Source organism: Onychostruthus taczanowskii, unplaced genomic scaffold (assembly GCF_017590055.1).
Source record: "Onychostruthus taczanowskii isolate IOZ18803 unplaced genomic scaffold, ASM1759005v1 scaffold72, whole genome shotgun sequence".
Taxonomy (NCBI): domain Eukaryota; kingdom Metazoa; phylum Chordata; class Aves; order Passeriformes; family Passeridae; genus Onychostruthus; species Onychostruthus taczanowskii.
In genome coordinates, this window is record NW_024505008.1 from 2,948,885 (window position 1) to 2,964,121 (window position 15,237).

At 38.4% G+C, this 15,237-nt stretch overlaps 1 protein-coding gene across 1 annotated transcript in view; it reads left to right on the plus strand.

Moving 5' to 3' along the window:
- KIAA0825 (KIAA0825 ortholog) overlaps positions 1–13,461 on the plus strand; it is a 206,789-nt gene extending 193,328 nt beyond the window's left edge. The window contains exon 20 of the mRNA XM_041422246.1: positions 12,705–13,461. Coding sequence (XP_041278180.1) covers positions 12,705–12,825 — 121 coding nt within the window. The 3' untranslated portion in view covers positions 12,826–13,461. The remainder of the gene's footprint in view (positions 1–12,704) is intronic.
- Positions 13,462–15,237: the final 1,776 nt, after the last annotated feature.

Genomic DNA, 15,237 nt, shown 5'->3' on the forward strand with positions numbered 1-15,237 from the left:
CTTCAACAGTACATAAGAGATGCTTTCTCTGTCACTCTCATGTCTCCCATGAGGCATTTGAATTAGAAAGATACAACCATCCCAAAATCATTCCTTCTCCTGTGTTAAGGAATTAGTCAAATCCTAACTGTGTCAATTTATTGCAGCATGATGGCATGCTGTACACTTTCCCTTCTTCTCCCCACATCTCTGACCAAAGCTGCAGCAGTCCTGGCTGGCAAAGGCCAACCTGTTAAACTTTCTGAAGGTACTTTCTAGATTTTTAGCTATGAAATGTGTTTTCCTCTTGAAAATTATGTTAAAGAAGGTATACATCTGTAAAAACATGCTCACCAAATTGGATTTCTGTCAATAGAAGTTGTAAACACATGTTTTCATGAGTTTCCTGGTTGCAGATATACCACCAGGTTTTGGCTGTTGCAACCCTAACAGATTAATAAAAAATAATGTAATAGCCCAATTGCTTTTGTAGTTATTAAGTGATTATTAAGTAGTTATTAAGTAATTATTATTAAGTAGAAGAAAATTCCTCAATCCCTGCTTTCATTAGTAAAGCAAATATTATAATTTAAATTATTCTACTCAGTTAATTTGAAAACTAGAGCCTGATGATTTTTTAAACAAGATTTTAAGGGTATTTTTATTATTTTTAAAATAAAACTGTAGTATTTGACTTTCTAAAGACTGAAGGAGTGGAAAAAATTACAGTAAATATGTACAGTAAATAAGATATATCTCATATTATCATTTATATTAAGATATATATTGAGATTTATTATTTCATTATGACATATTTCTGTTTCATCATTCCCATATTTAGAAACTGCTTTAAATAAAGTATCTTGAAATATAGTAAAAACTATTTACATTTAAAATATTTCCATGTGTATACATTTTAAGTAAATTAATCAGCATGATTTAAAAATGTATTTAATACATAGCATTATGAAGTTCCTATAGATGCTTTCCATAAGTTTGCTTTTCCATTCCAGAGCTCAGTATGCTGTTCTGTAAAGTCACCAGCCTTTGTAGTGGGTTAAAAACAAATTAAATTCACCTTTGTTTATTAATCTTTTTTATTCTAGTTAATGAGAGTTTAAGGAGTGGCTTTGGACTAAGAAGAGGAAGTAAAGGTCTTTGCCAATTCATTCGGGAGTGCTGTTTTATCTAGTGCTCTCTTTACACTTGGTTTCAAGGTGTCAAGTCTGCATGATGAATTTCTAAAACTGTCAGTTATCATTTCACCTACCTTTCTCTTCTTAGCTTTTGTGGCTTTCTTATTTCTGTAACTAAATATTAGTTACACTGATGTAGACAATATTGTCTTTCTTGGAAAGAACTTGGGGAAATTGCTACTTTTTCAGTTCCTAACAGAAACAAACCCTTTCTGTAAAGTATTGCAGTTCAGCAGTGAAGGACCTGAATGACCAATAGTGAAGCCTACTGTGGACAGAGATCCTGTTTGTCTGTCTCCATCTCATCTCTATTTTTTAGTATGCTAGTCTGAAATTTATTTATTGGGCTATGTAGATTTTTATCTACAGATTATTTTGCTCTTCTTTGGGATGGTATCTCTGCTTCAATCAGTTGTTGCATTTTCAGTCTGTCCCGAGAATCTTCAGGAAGAGTGAGACAGGATTATGAAAACAGCTACCAGTTTTTGAAAATAAAATAAGAAGCATCTTCTGAATTTCTGAGCTTGTTGAAATAAATTTGTTTGGTCCTCAGAAAAACTGGGGTATTCTGGCTGCAGGTCAAACACCAATGGGAATGAAAGGACAAGGTTTTGTAGCAGCCCAGCATTTGCTTAAATTTGAATAAAACCATTTGTTACCAATACAAGTCAGCTTCCTGGTTCCCCTAAGTGTCTTGCTTACATAGCACATTTTTTTCTGAAAGTTATGAACTGAGTGAAATCCTTCTGAAAGCAAGAAAATTAGTATTTGTTAAAATTTCAGTGTGTTAAGAAGAGAATTATAATACAGCCATAATAATCTTAGATTTTTAAAATATTAATCTTTTTATGCTATTGTAGTAGCCCCTCCTTTAAACTTGGAGAAAGTTTCTTGTTGACAAAATATGAATTTTTTATATTGTTAAGCCTCAACGCTGTCAGATTTCAAATATAGTTTCTCAGCAGATATAACTTGTATTTGTATTTACAGAACATACATATGCCACAGTGTTTAATCCTTTAAAATATTTACATTGGGTTTTCAACATCCATAATGGAAAGGCTTTGTAAGTTGAAATAAAAAGGTGAGGTATAAAGAGAGGGAACAAGTAGCTTATGTGAAGAGCAGGGTATTTTTAGTAGATGCATTTCTATCGTGTAATCATAGGCAGGTAAGTTGTATGCATTTCCTGAATTAATATATCTTTGGCACTCTGATCATAACATACTTCCTCCTTTGATATTCTTGGAAAATTAAATTAAGACTCAAAGGAATTAAATTCAATCCCCAGTTACCAAGTTATTTTAAATTACTGAAAACCTGTAATCCTTTGAATCCTTACCTCCAAGCATTTAGCTTAGACATAGTGTTACTGACCCCATTCTTGCATAAAACCAGCCCTCTTGAATGCCTACATCATTGCTCGGTTACTTGCATGGGGATAGGTATGTATGTGTGTATATACAGGTATACAAAAGTATGTTGTGTGCATATGTATTTGAAATATATACATTTGCACAATTAGTGCATTTGCACATTTCTTAGAATGTCAGATAGGCGACTTCATGCAGGCAGTAGATGCAGTAGGAGACTAGATGGAGCTACTCTTAAGGAAGTAAATAATGGGAACTGCCTGGCATGTTTTTTACAGGTACACTGAAAATTTTTCTCTGTGTCTCTGAAAATAGATTTAATTTCTATTCTTTCTACAATTCAATAGAGAGAAACAAAAGCATTACAAAAAATAGTTTTGTATAGCGATTTATATAAATGGATATATTAGTGCCATTTATAAGCAAGGAGGGCACAAGAGCACATTGATACACGCTAAGGAAACCTGAGCTGGAATCACTCAATCTTCCTGGGTTACTGAATACTTCCCCCTTGCATTCCGTTAGCTTGTGGATGTGCAAGCCAAGACTTCCTCTCTTGCTTCTTATTTATGAGGAGAAACAGAAGCCCTCCCAGTGCTAGTCATTCTGACCTCATGATCTAAGCTCACCAGCAGAAAACTTCAGTGATTACTGTATTTATCTGTGCTGATGTGTTCTGCTTAATCTATCTGAAAAATACACTTTTTTCCCCCTTGATTAGCCACATGCAACACAGAATGGAACAGTATACAGAGAAAAGTGTTTAAGTGATTTACATCAGGTTCACACAGTATGTCACCTACATTAATTGTATGTCAGCATATGCTGAAAATTTATTTATTTTTAATTATCTACATTCAGAAGTTATTATTTGCTTGCAAAATTTTGGTGGCTACCCTAAAGATTACAAAGGTGATGGCATTTTGTTCTAAACATGTGCTTTCTTTTAAATATGAATAGTATACTAAAATCAGGCTTTCTGGACACTTGAATTCATCCTTTTATGGTTAAGTGAACTCTAAGCAAAATGTAGGTTGTGGTATAATGGGTTGGTTCAAATAATTCCAATATCCTTTTAAGATGCTGAGTTTATTTAATGGTCCAAGATATATCAGACTGAAATAAAACATATGCCACCTCGTGTCGGGATGCAAGAGGTGGGGACGACTTGGGAGTCTGACTGATGATCACAAACCGATTTATTGGGCCCAACATGGCATTTATATAGGACCTCTTAAGAACTACAATCATCCAATGACCTTAAACATTGTCTTATGTGGTAACATACTGTTCTTGCTTAACCAATAACATCAGAGTTCACATATATGGATATCCCTACCTTTCCTTTACCTGAATTACTCTTTGCTGAACTCTGCACAGGTCATGTGCTAACACTTCCTGCTCCTTTTGTCCTGTGTGTTTCATCTTATATCCTTTTTCCACAACCTGTACCCACAACCTCTGAGTTTGATTTTTTATTTTTTTTTTCTAAGAGCTGTGTTACTAATGATTTGAAACAACAGAAGTGTGCAAGTTGGCTGTTCAATTGATGAACCTTGCATTTTGGAAGTAATTCCTGATGATAATTTTATTCATATTCACATTACTTTAACTGGCTAGTTGGATTTGTATCAATTACTATTGCCAGAACAATTGTCACATAGTTTTGATATGCTAATAAAAACATCTATTTTGGACAAAATTTTTACTTGTAAATGTTGACTTTTTCAACTTAAACACAAAGAGCTAGTTTCTCATCCCATTTAGAACATGTGTTAAACATGTTACAGCCTTCTTCCTTACAGTCCAGTAGTCTTTTAAAAAACTATATTGTTTCCAGACTTAAAGCATAAAACTAGAAAAATTTCTCAATTAATAAGGGACCAGATGCTGGTCAAGCTCATTTCACAGATCTTTAATTAATGGATGCTGTTAAGTGAATACACATCACTGGATCTGCATAAATGCCTTAAAAATATATTACTTTTGGATAAAATGAAAATATATTTATAAATCTCTTATAAAGTGAACACCAAAGAATGTCCAAACTGCTTGATAGTGAAGATTTTTAAGATTCAATGAAATATGCTGACAAGTATGAAATAATTATCTTTAAAAAGAATCTGCTAGTTTATTGTTAAACTTCCATTAGCCAAGACTGCTAGATTTCTGTGTGATACCTCCAGCAATAACTGCTTTGAATGTACTTCATTTAGCATTTTTGGTTGTCCTTATCTTAGGCGAAGACAATGTTATGGTGCAAAGACTGAAATTTACCTCCCTTCTCCCTGTCTACTGATAAGGACAGACAGACAAATGCAAAAAAAGTTAAAAAAAAAAAAAAAAAAAAAAAGACAAATATTTTACTAAAAGGAAACAGCAACAACATAGAAAACAAAAAAATCCCTGGATACACAGGTGCTGAATGAACTGGTTCATCTGAAAACAAAGAAAACAAGATAGCTCCACCCAGGCAGCTCATGTGCCCCACAGGACAAACACAAGATGGTAGAGAGGCTCTCCTGGCTCAGCCTTCCCCTCTGGAAGAAAAAAACCCAGGAATGCAGGGGGTTATGGTGGGAGATGATGGGAGATGATGGTGGGGTATTCTGATGGGAGATGGGATGTGATGGGGTTATCTGGGGCAGGTCCAGGCCTGCAGTGCCCGTTTTCCTGTCCCCTCTTTGTGACAGCAGGGAGCGTCTCTGGGATGTCACTCCTACGGCTTGCCACCTCCTTCTGCCACCTGCTGGACTTCCTTTCAGCTCAGCCAGACTCGGCTGGTTTTTGGAATACAGAGTAGACGGGGTTGACTGATGAGGTGGTTAAAAGTTGGTTTATTGTGAAATCAGTCTGGTGGAAGGGTGAGACTGTAAGATTGTTACATCCAATGCCATCACATCAGAAGCCGTACATCAGAAGCCTTTATAACTTTAGTTACAATGTCTGTTATAAATTTCTTATCCAATCAGCTACTTCCACAAAGCTCACTAGCATCTTCAAAAACCAATTGCTAATTGCTGCATTTTACAAGATTTGCTGCAATGCCTCTCTTTTTATCCGGTCATATAACTCTACAGAAACTTATTGCTGTATCTTCTACTTTTTACTAACTCTATGACAAGTTTTATTGCTAGACTTTAAAATGTTCTACTATCTTGCTTAACATATTTATTCACTTATATGAGGCATATTTCTACTTGCTTAAAACATATTTCTGCTTAAACTACAAATTTTTATTCTTATTTTTTTGTCTGTTCACTATTCCATTCTGAATCTTCAAGCCTTCTCCAAGGTCTTAGGTCAAACACTATCCATCTCTATCTTGGAGCTTGTATGTTTGAGGCCTTGGAAGCTCTCTGTGCTTACATTTCCCACAGGTTGGTGTCAGTGCCACTGCCTCAGGTTGCTGCCCCATTGGGGGAGAGGGAAATCATCCCACTTGGCACCAAAAACTGCAGACTCCTGGCCTAGACATTCCTGGCTGTAGTTTTGGGTCTGTAACTTTGGCAGCTATCGCTTTAGAACCATGAATTTGGGAGTGATCCCTCTCCCTCTTCTCAGCCCTGTTGTCATGCAGAAGTGTCCGGAGGGATTGGAGATAGGAAGAGACCCATAGGTCATACAGTGCCAGGCTCTGCTGATCGCTTCACTTTCGTGAGCCAGACCAAAATGGACCCCTTCCTGTTCCAGCCATGGCTTTATCTCTGCTGAAACCAGGCCTATGGCTGATGTGAATGGTATTTATAATAAACTTCAACTCTGTACCCAGGATATTATTATTCTATACCATGCACATGACATCCAGATGTTCATACCTTTCACTGTAGCCATATACATGTACAAATAACTATATTGATACAAGTATTATTTAAGTGATCACTGACTTGGGTGAACACCCAAGATGTTTGTTGAGTTTATTTTATTGCATTACTGTTGCAACTTGAACAGTCTGTATTTATTGCTGAGGATATTTTATGATGTATGGTGGCAGTGTCATTCAACAACCAATATTACATATATAATTCAACATTACAGATGGTTCTCACCAAAATCAGGTCCCCTTGAGGTACACACTCTTGGTGGCCTCTGTATTAGCCACCAAGAGTAATCAGGTCCTTGAGCAAAAACAATCCCATGGATGGATTTGCCTTTGCTTGAGATGGGACTAATCTCAACATGTATCATATGCACCATAGGGACTTCATCTTCATCTGGTATATGCAGGGATTCTGACTGGGCAGGGCTACCTTGGTTAGTAGGGCCAATAGTGTTAGTGAGCCAGGTGGTCTTTGATAAATATAGATCCCAATGTTTAAAGATTCCACCACCCCTTGTGTTCAGCATAGTTTCTAACAATCCATTGCACTGTTTGACTTTGCCAAGGGCTCATGGGTGATACCCCCACTGATGATGATGTTCTCTAGCCCAGGTGTCCATGACATTGTTTTTAACCTGAATCCCATCATCTTACTCAATTCTTTCTGGGGTGCCATGTTGCCACAGAAGAGGCATGAGGCACAGGGTAGGTCTCCAGCCATCCAGTGGTTGCTTCTACCATTGTGAGTACATTGGGCCTGCCTTGGCAGATTTGCAGCAGTATGATATAATCCATCTGCCAGGCCTCTCCAGATTTATATTTAGGCCATTGTATCCTGTACTAATGGGTTTTACCTGCTTGGCCTGCTTGATGCAGTGCATGTTTCATAATCATGGATTACCTGGGATATGGTATCCATTGTTAAGTCCATCCTTCAGTCACAAACCCATCAGTATGTTGCATCTCTTCCCTCATGACTTGAGACACCTCATGACCTGGGCCCACCAAACTAAAAATAATTCTCCCTCATGTTGCCAATCCAGACCTACCTTTAATTTTGGTCACCCAATCCACTTTTTTGTTGTCGCAAAGCTCCTCATTAGCCCAACTCATAGGCATCTAGGCATCCACAAGACAAACTTCTCTGGTCAGCTTCTCTACCCTAGCAGCAATGTCTAGCCAGATTTTTGTATCCTCAACAAATCTCCTTCTTCAATGCCAATTGGCCTTTTCCCATCATTCCAGCCACCCCCACAGAGTGTTTGGTACCATCCACAAGTCAGTATAGACGTATAGTGTTGGCCACTTCTCTCAATCAGCAACATCCAATGCCAGATGGGTTTTCCCCTCTGCATCCTCGCTTGATCCACCTTGTCCTTTGATAGTTTCTGTGACTTGCTGTTTAGGCTCCAATATGGCAGCTTTCCATTTTGACTTGTCTCTATGATAAGGCAGGAGCTGTCAGTGAAGACAGTGTGTCCCCTCTCACTTTCTGGTGGCTGGTTATATGGTGGGGCCTCCTTAGCATGTGCCACCTAATCCTCTTCCTCTTCAGATGATAGTCCAAAACACTCACCTTGAGGCCAGTTTGTGATAATTTCCAAGATCCCAGAATGATTAGGATTTTTTCCCATCTGAACTTGCTATGTGATCAGAGTGATCTGCTTACTCCAGGTAGCATTGTTGCATGATGTGTTGAAGGGATGTTCCCCTTGAACATTCTCCCTAGAACTTCCCCATGGTCATCTTACTGGGCAACTGGATTTGGTCTTATTTGGCCCCGCCTTAGGACAGGGGCGACTACTACTGGCTTAGGCTACTCATCTTGTTTGACTGCAGCCTGAGTGACTGTGGTGACTGCCAATTTGCTCTCCTTCTCTTCTGGTTGCAGCTGCTGCTGTATAGCAACAAGAAGCATACAAGTAAGCATTAACTAGGGCCCAGCACAGAGCAGTAAGTTGCCCCTCTCCGGAACTGACACAGCAATTTTATTTAAAATATTCTGCTACCTTATTAAAGTTTTGTATTTGTTCAGAGGGAGACTTCCAAACTATACTCCTGACACGTGGTATGAGACAGCACAGGCTTTCATGCTGAGGATAGTGGATATACCACGGAGGAGTTCCAAAAGAAGGCAAAAACCTGGTGGCTCTCTGGCATCGACCCCCTCTCCACAGCAGACAAACAGCTGGGCTGGAGCCTCTTGGTATGCTTTTTCTCACTGGCTCAGCTCCCCAGAGCGAGGGGCTGGAACGGGGCAGCCCCGCTCCAGCCGGTCCCACTCCTGCAGTCTTGGACCACCAGCTGTTCAGTTCACCTCAAGGCAGATGAAGGATTGCTGCTGCAGCTTCTTCAAGCCAGAGGAGGGAAAAGCTTTTTTGCCTGGGCCAACAAACCCAAACTGCACAGTGCCATGGAACGCCTAGGCAGTGAGGCTTCAAAAATGCCCACCAAAAGCCCAAAGCTCCCCCCTCCCCAGTCACACACAGTACCAATCCTAGGCTTTAAAAATACAGCAATCATTTTTGGACATAAAGTAGAGGACCATGGAATAGGCTATCATCAATAAGTCACTCCAAGACACCTCCCTAGGATCTCCATCCTGACTCCAAATGTGTTGTAGACTGTACAGAGGAGACAGAGCAGAACCAGCAAGGAGAATATGGTGTCCTGTCATGCCAGTGCACGCGACCTCAGGACTGGGCCACCTGGGAGTTGTGTGGCAGATGAAATAGGGACGAGAACAACGAGGATATCCAAAAAATAGAGAACTTTAATAATGAGCAAAAATAACAAAGGAAGCAAAAGCCATACACTGTATGGGATGATCCTTGAAGACAAGACAATGTGGCAAACTCAACAATATATCTGAGGGCAGAGAACCAATCATCAGCGGGAACTAAAAACATAAGCATGTATGGAAAATTTATCTAACCAATCAGAAACAAGAACTAGAAACATTGCCTAATATGGAATAACAGTGTTAACATAATAACTCCCATGATCCCATGCTTCTCACCATAAGCCAACGAGATGTTTCATTTCTTAATATCCTGCATCCCAAGGCCTTAAGTTGATGCCTTCATTATCGATGAAGGCTAGCTCCCTATCCATGCCAACCAGTTGAACTCCCACGGTGTCCGTAGCATCCCGAGAGAATTCAGCTTTCTCAAGAAGTGACGTGTCAGACTGAAGGGCAGGAGGTGAAAGGCAAAAGGAAAAATCATCTTCTCCTCTTCCCCCCACAGGCTGTGTGTGATTATGAATAAACCCCCAGGCACAGCAACCCAGATCAGGACAGGCAAACAACAATGAATACATTTACCAAACGATCTTCATTGCCTTTAATGTTATCATTCCATAAACTGGTAACACAAACTGTATCAACTGTATCTTGGTTCCTCTCCCTGATCTGAAGAACAGCACTATCACGGGCAGATCCTTCCACATATTTGGATGCATATACAAGGTTAGGTGCCACAGCACCATGATCAGACCAAGCAATGTGATAACCAGGGAGTTCTGTACCCAATGTAGAAATTATTTGGTCAAATTTGTTATTTTTTCACTTCCTCTCTTGACCCCCTTTTAGCTTGGTGCCAAATATAGTTAGTTTAAGGCAATTTTACAGGGCAGAGACTCTGCAATAATTTCTCTCCCCTTAGTTTTCAACCTATCCCCTCTACCAATGAGGAGAGACAAATGCGAAGAGGTATGTGAAAAAGAAAAAACAGTTTACTAAAAGAAAACAGCAATGACCAAGAAATATAGACCTTAAACACAACCCTCACCCACAAATGGAGAAGAAGTCCCCCAAACTGTCCCAGGGAACACAGACAATATGGTGTCGATTCCACTCTCTGGGCCACACGGCCAAGACAGGGCACAAAGGCAACACAGCAAACAAGCATCCATGGTTCCAAAACTGCCTTCTGTTCCAGGCAACTATGGCAGCGGTGAAAAATAAAACCCGGAAAACATATTTTTCTCCTAAAGGAGTCAGTGCTGTTGAAACACTGGAAGAAACTTCTCAGCAGATGTAAGGCCAACACCCTCAGCAGCTGGAAATGGAGAGGCTCCAACACTTGACGACAGGCAGCTGTCCTGAGTAGCAGCAGCGGCGAGTCCCGGGCTCCAAAAGCGGTGGTTGCTATAGCAACCGTGGCAATGGTCGCTGTCTGTCTTTTTTTTTTTTCATCAGTTCCTGGGAAGCCGTGGCTAGCAGCCTGTCAGAGCACCCCATTTTCTGACGTTCTCAGGAGACTAGAAAGGATGAAACAGAGAGCTCCACGTGTCTGTCCTCATCACCCCTCCCCTTTCCATGATCCGGGGTAACACACAGACGTTCTTCCAACTCTGGGTCTTACAGAGATAGTACACTACCTTGGATGGATTGATGTAGAGAAGATATGGAGTACATGATTTTGGGTCACCCCTAATGCTACACTCTACCTCCTATCTCTGTAACTATGACAGTCCTTCTAAGCAAACAGCTTCTCTAGTAAAAATGTGCAACAAATCAAACTAATTAAAATTAATTAGTTCAGCTCATGTAGTAGTGTTTCTGAATAATGCTGAAGACCATAAATTCAAATTAAGGCATGCACAACTTCTTCCTAGGTTTGAAGAGAAGATATACCTTACCAAAAGGAAAAGGGAAAACCAGTCACCCTGTTAAACACCATTTACTGGGGATGCTTGAAAAAGTGACTGCACTGAAGGGTCATACAGCCAGATTTTATATCATAAACCAGAGAATGAAGCAGACAGAGCAATTAATTGTACCTAATGCTAATATACACATAAGGTTAAGTATGACAGCAGTCACATATGAGTGGAGTAATAGGAAGCTAATTATTGCAAAACCTTGAACATAGGCATTCAGTGCTTATAATTTTATTCATAGTATGCTTTCCTTGTTCTGAGACTCCTTCAGGGAGTAATACGGGTTGTCAGATTCAGTTTTCAAGGTAAAGGTGTGACGTATATGTGCTAATTTATATATGTTAATTGAATATATTTTTTCCTAATTGTTTTTTAACGAGATTTTACTATAAAGCACATGCTCCTTCTGGTTTTAGTAAGCTTTAAAATAGATACAAAGTATACATCATGCTCTATTGCCAAAATTAGCTGTTCTCTTCTTCCAAATATAAGGAATGAAATATAGTAGTTCTACCATTCTGTATTATATTTTATTTATTCTTCAATCTAGTCTTGTATATGGCTTCTGATTTTTGCAGTATGAATGAGGACCTAAGAACTGTGGGAACTGGACTAAAGTATTGCTCCTGACAGTTTCCTAAAAGCAGTTCTTGTTCAGCTGATTTTTTACATCTCCCACTTTTCTGCTTCATTCTATGGCTCATTTATAACCTGTTAGTTTTAATACTTGAAAATGTGATTTCTAGTTTTAGTATTGGTGTTTTACCTTTTGTCTTCAGGTGGTCTGAACAGGGAGCTTACACTTTACTGTCTACTTAGAACAGAATGAGATTAATATTAAATGGATATCAAACTCTTAAATATCCACAGAATTTGTAAAAAAAGTCACCATTGTGTAGACATAATTGGAGTGATACAAAGTTTACCTGACTACATATCAGCACTCTTGCTGCATTTATTATCCTGATTTTCTTTAACAGAATACTGCATGACTTTCATGATTTTATATTTTACTGCTACTACTAAGAAAAAAAAAAATCATCTTCACAGTCCTTCACTTTTGCAGTTTTAGTGGCATTAGCTCTTAATCCTAAACTAGAAATGTGTATTCACATGGGGAAGGAAAAATCTGATGTCATCTGGTTTTGGTTACATCATTATATTGATGGTTAAATAAGCAAAAGAGTCAGTCAGATTTGTAGCATTTTGTAAAATAGTACTGTCAATGCCAGAGAATTAAACTCACATTAAATATTTGGGTTGGACTTCAGGTGGTGATATTTCACTGCAAACTTAAGAGAGCATTGAGAGCATCTGCTTAACTTCCAAAATATGTGTTAGCTCTTCCACTTTTTCTCTGCAAGTTTTACAAGGTTTCCACCTCTACTAATGTGTGTGTGACACATAAAATGGAAAAAAAGGACTGTTGCAGTAAATATAAGTAAGATTTTGTAGTAGCTTTGACAATTTGTGTCAATTGCCTCATGCCCATGCCAAGTTCTATGTGGCAGGGTTTTTGGGGGTTGTATTTTGCGTGATTCAGTAATCTCAACCAGTGTAACCTTGGCTGGGGAGGGCAATGAATTAATAAAAACAAGTTCTGGTTTTTTTACTTGTTCTAAAGACTAGTTTAAAAAACATTAAGAATTAATAAAATGTTTTTTCTTTCAGGTGGGAGATGAAAGAAGATGCAGATCTTGAAGATGAGGAGGACATTATGGTAGAACACTTAAAAAATGTTTATTTGACACAAAGGACTTTCTCAGAGGATAAAGAAGAGCAATTACCTTGACAGATTTTGGTAGCACCTTTCTTCTGGATTCAACAAGATTAACTTAATATCATAACTCACAGTACTAGAAAGCTCAGAAATATATATCTTGAGTAGGACTTCTAACCTAAAGAGTGTTCCCTTGTTATTGTCTGGTCACGCTATCCAGGAAGCAATTGTTCACACATGCATTAGGTGAGGAACAGTGCAGGAAAATGTCAGTGTCACAAAACAGGGAGGTCATATCTCAGTACTGCAGAGGCATAAACCTGAATGACAAACTGAGAATTGTTTCACAAATATAAGACTCACTCTGAAAATAATGCAATTTTAGACATAGGCTAAGCAAATCTTTCTGGTTTCCATCCACCGCTTTGGAGTTGGAGTCAGCCTGCCCCCAGTTTGTGTCACTCAAGCACCTTTTCCCTCCTTTGGTGCTTGTTTACTAAATTACCCAAAATACATGAAAAGGGAAAGGTATAGACCATATAGCTACAGTCCTTTTTGAGTTGCTCCAGGATGAGTATGCTCGGCCATTATTCCAAATCAAAAATGCATCAGCATTAATGGCTTCACAAATCCTTACTTAACAGCCAGTGTATTTTATGGTTTAAAAAACACATAGAGAAATTTTAGAAGCTTTGAGAATAATTTTTTTCTTTAAAATAATTATTTGCAGGCAGTGCTCACAGGATTATCTTAAAAGTGAATTGAGAAAATAATAATTAATTTATTTTTTTATAAATATAGTAAAATTTCATATGCAAAGTAATCCTGGTTTGATATTAAAAATTTTATTAATGTTATATATTTATCTGAAAAAAATCTTTAATATTATTAAATATTTTTCTTACACACTGATTAAAACTATCAACATTTTCTATATGGAAGGTCTGATTCGTATCTCTTTAGCTCTACAGAAATAATACATAATTTTTCTGTAAGTTTCTTTCTTTAGAAGCCCAATGGAATTACTTTTTCTGCCTGATGAAGGACTCTGGCAGGATCTTACTGAGGGTGCAATCTGAGCAGAGTTGTGTTCTCAGCATATCTTCACACAGATGCTATTATGGACATAGACCACTTCAGTAGGATGAAGGGATTTTTTTTTTCCCTTGAAGGTTTCAGCAGCATCATGGGTAACCCTACTGCTAGTGCTGATTTAGGGTCTTATCTGAAATGCAGTTTTTTCTCCTCTTAATTGCTCTTTTTTCTTTTCATATAAAGCATCAGACAATTTAAAATTAAAATGTGAACCATCGCATCTTACAAATCTCTAAAGATCGTGTTACAACACTGCAACACAAAAGGGTTGTGAGGCACTGTAGCTTAGAAAATGCTAAAAACATTGTTTAAAAAATAAAGCAGACATTTTCCTCTGCTGCCAGTGTAGTAATTTCAGATCATAAAGGAAGAGATGAAGTGTGAAAACCATTTATCTTTGCTTTGTATTTCACCTTTGAAGATTACTGGTGGACTTCAGGTTAAAGGGAGTCTACAGGGATCTTCCATGACAGCAGGTTTGGTATTTTGACAAATGAGGCACACATATTCCAAGCCATACAAATAATGTGTTAGTGCAGATGGAAACTGGAGTTCAGAATATTCTCTCCTATTTTATCAAAATCTATCATACATAATTAACTTTTTGTATAGTCACATAAAGTGCCTATGTGGTGAAACTGATTGAAATACTTCTTGTGAAAATGCTCCCCTTCTGGGAAATACCTACTCTGAAGAGGATAAACTTTGCAAGTAAATAAGCTAAGTGAGAATAAAACCCATCACTTACACTTAAGTGGGAATATCCATGCAGTCATTTCCCTGGTCCTGTTGGCCACGCAATTTCGGATAAAGGCCAAGATACCATTGGCCTTCTTGGCTACTTGGGCAGACTCTGGCTCCTGTTCAGCTAGTTGTTGACCAGCAACTTTTCTGCTGTGTCACTTTCCAGTCACTCTGCCCCACACCTGTGGCATTGATTTGAGTTGTTGTGATGCAATTGCAAGTGTTGATCCTCATTCCACTGGCCTCAGCCCACTGATCCAGCTTCTCCAGATGCATTGTAAAGCCTTCCAACTCTCCAACAGGTCAACACTCCTGCTCAATTTGGTGTCATTTGTAAACTGGCTGAAGATGCCCTCTAGTCCCTGGACCAAATAATTGATAAAGATATTAAGCAGTATTGTCTCCAATACTGAGCCTTGGGGAATGCCACTTATGACTGGCCAATGACTAACATGCATAAGAACATAATAGCATAAAAGCTGAACCTTTGCACAGTATTTTATTTGGATGTTTTTCCTATCCAAACCTATATGTGCATCTTTTATGGCATCTGAGTGCAAGCAAATGTGTATTTTAAATTGTACTTGACCCACAATTCTTACTGAGAAATATCAGGGCCGAGAAATATCATACTGAGAAATACAA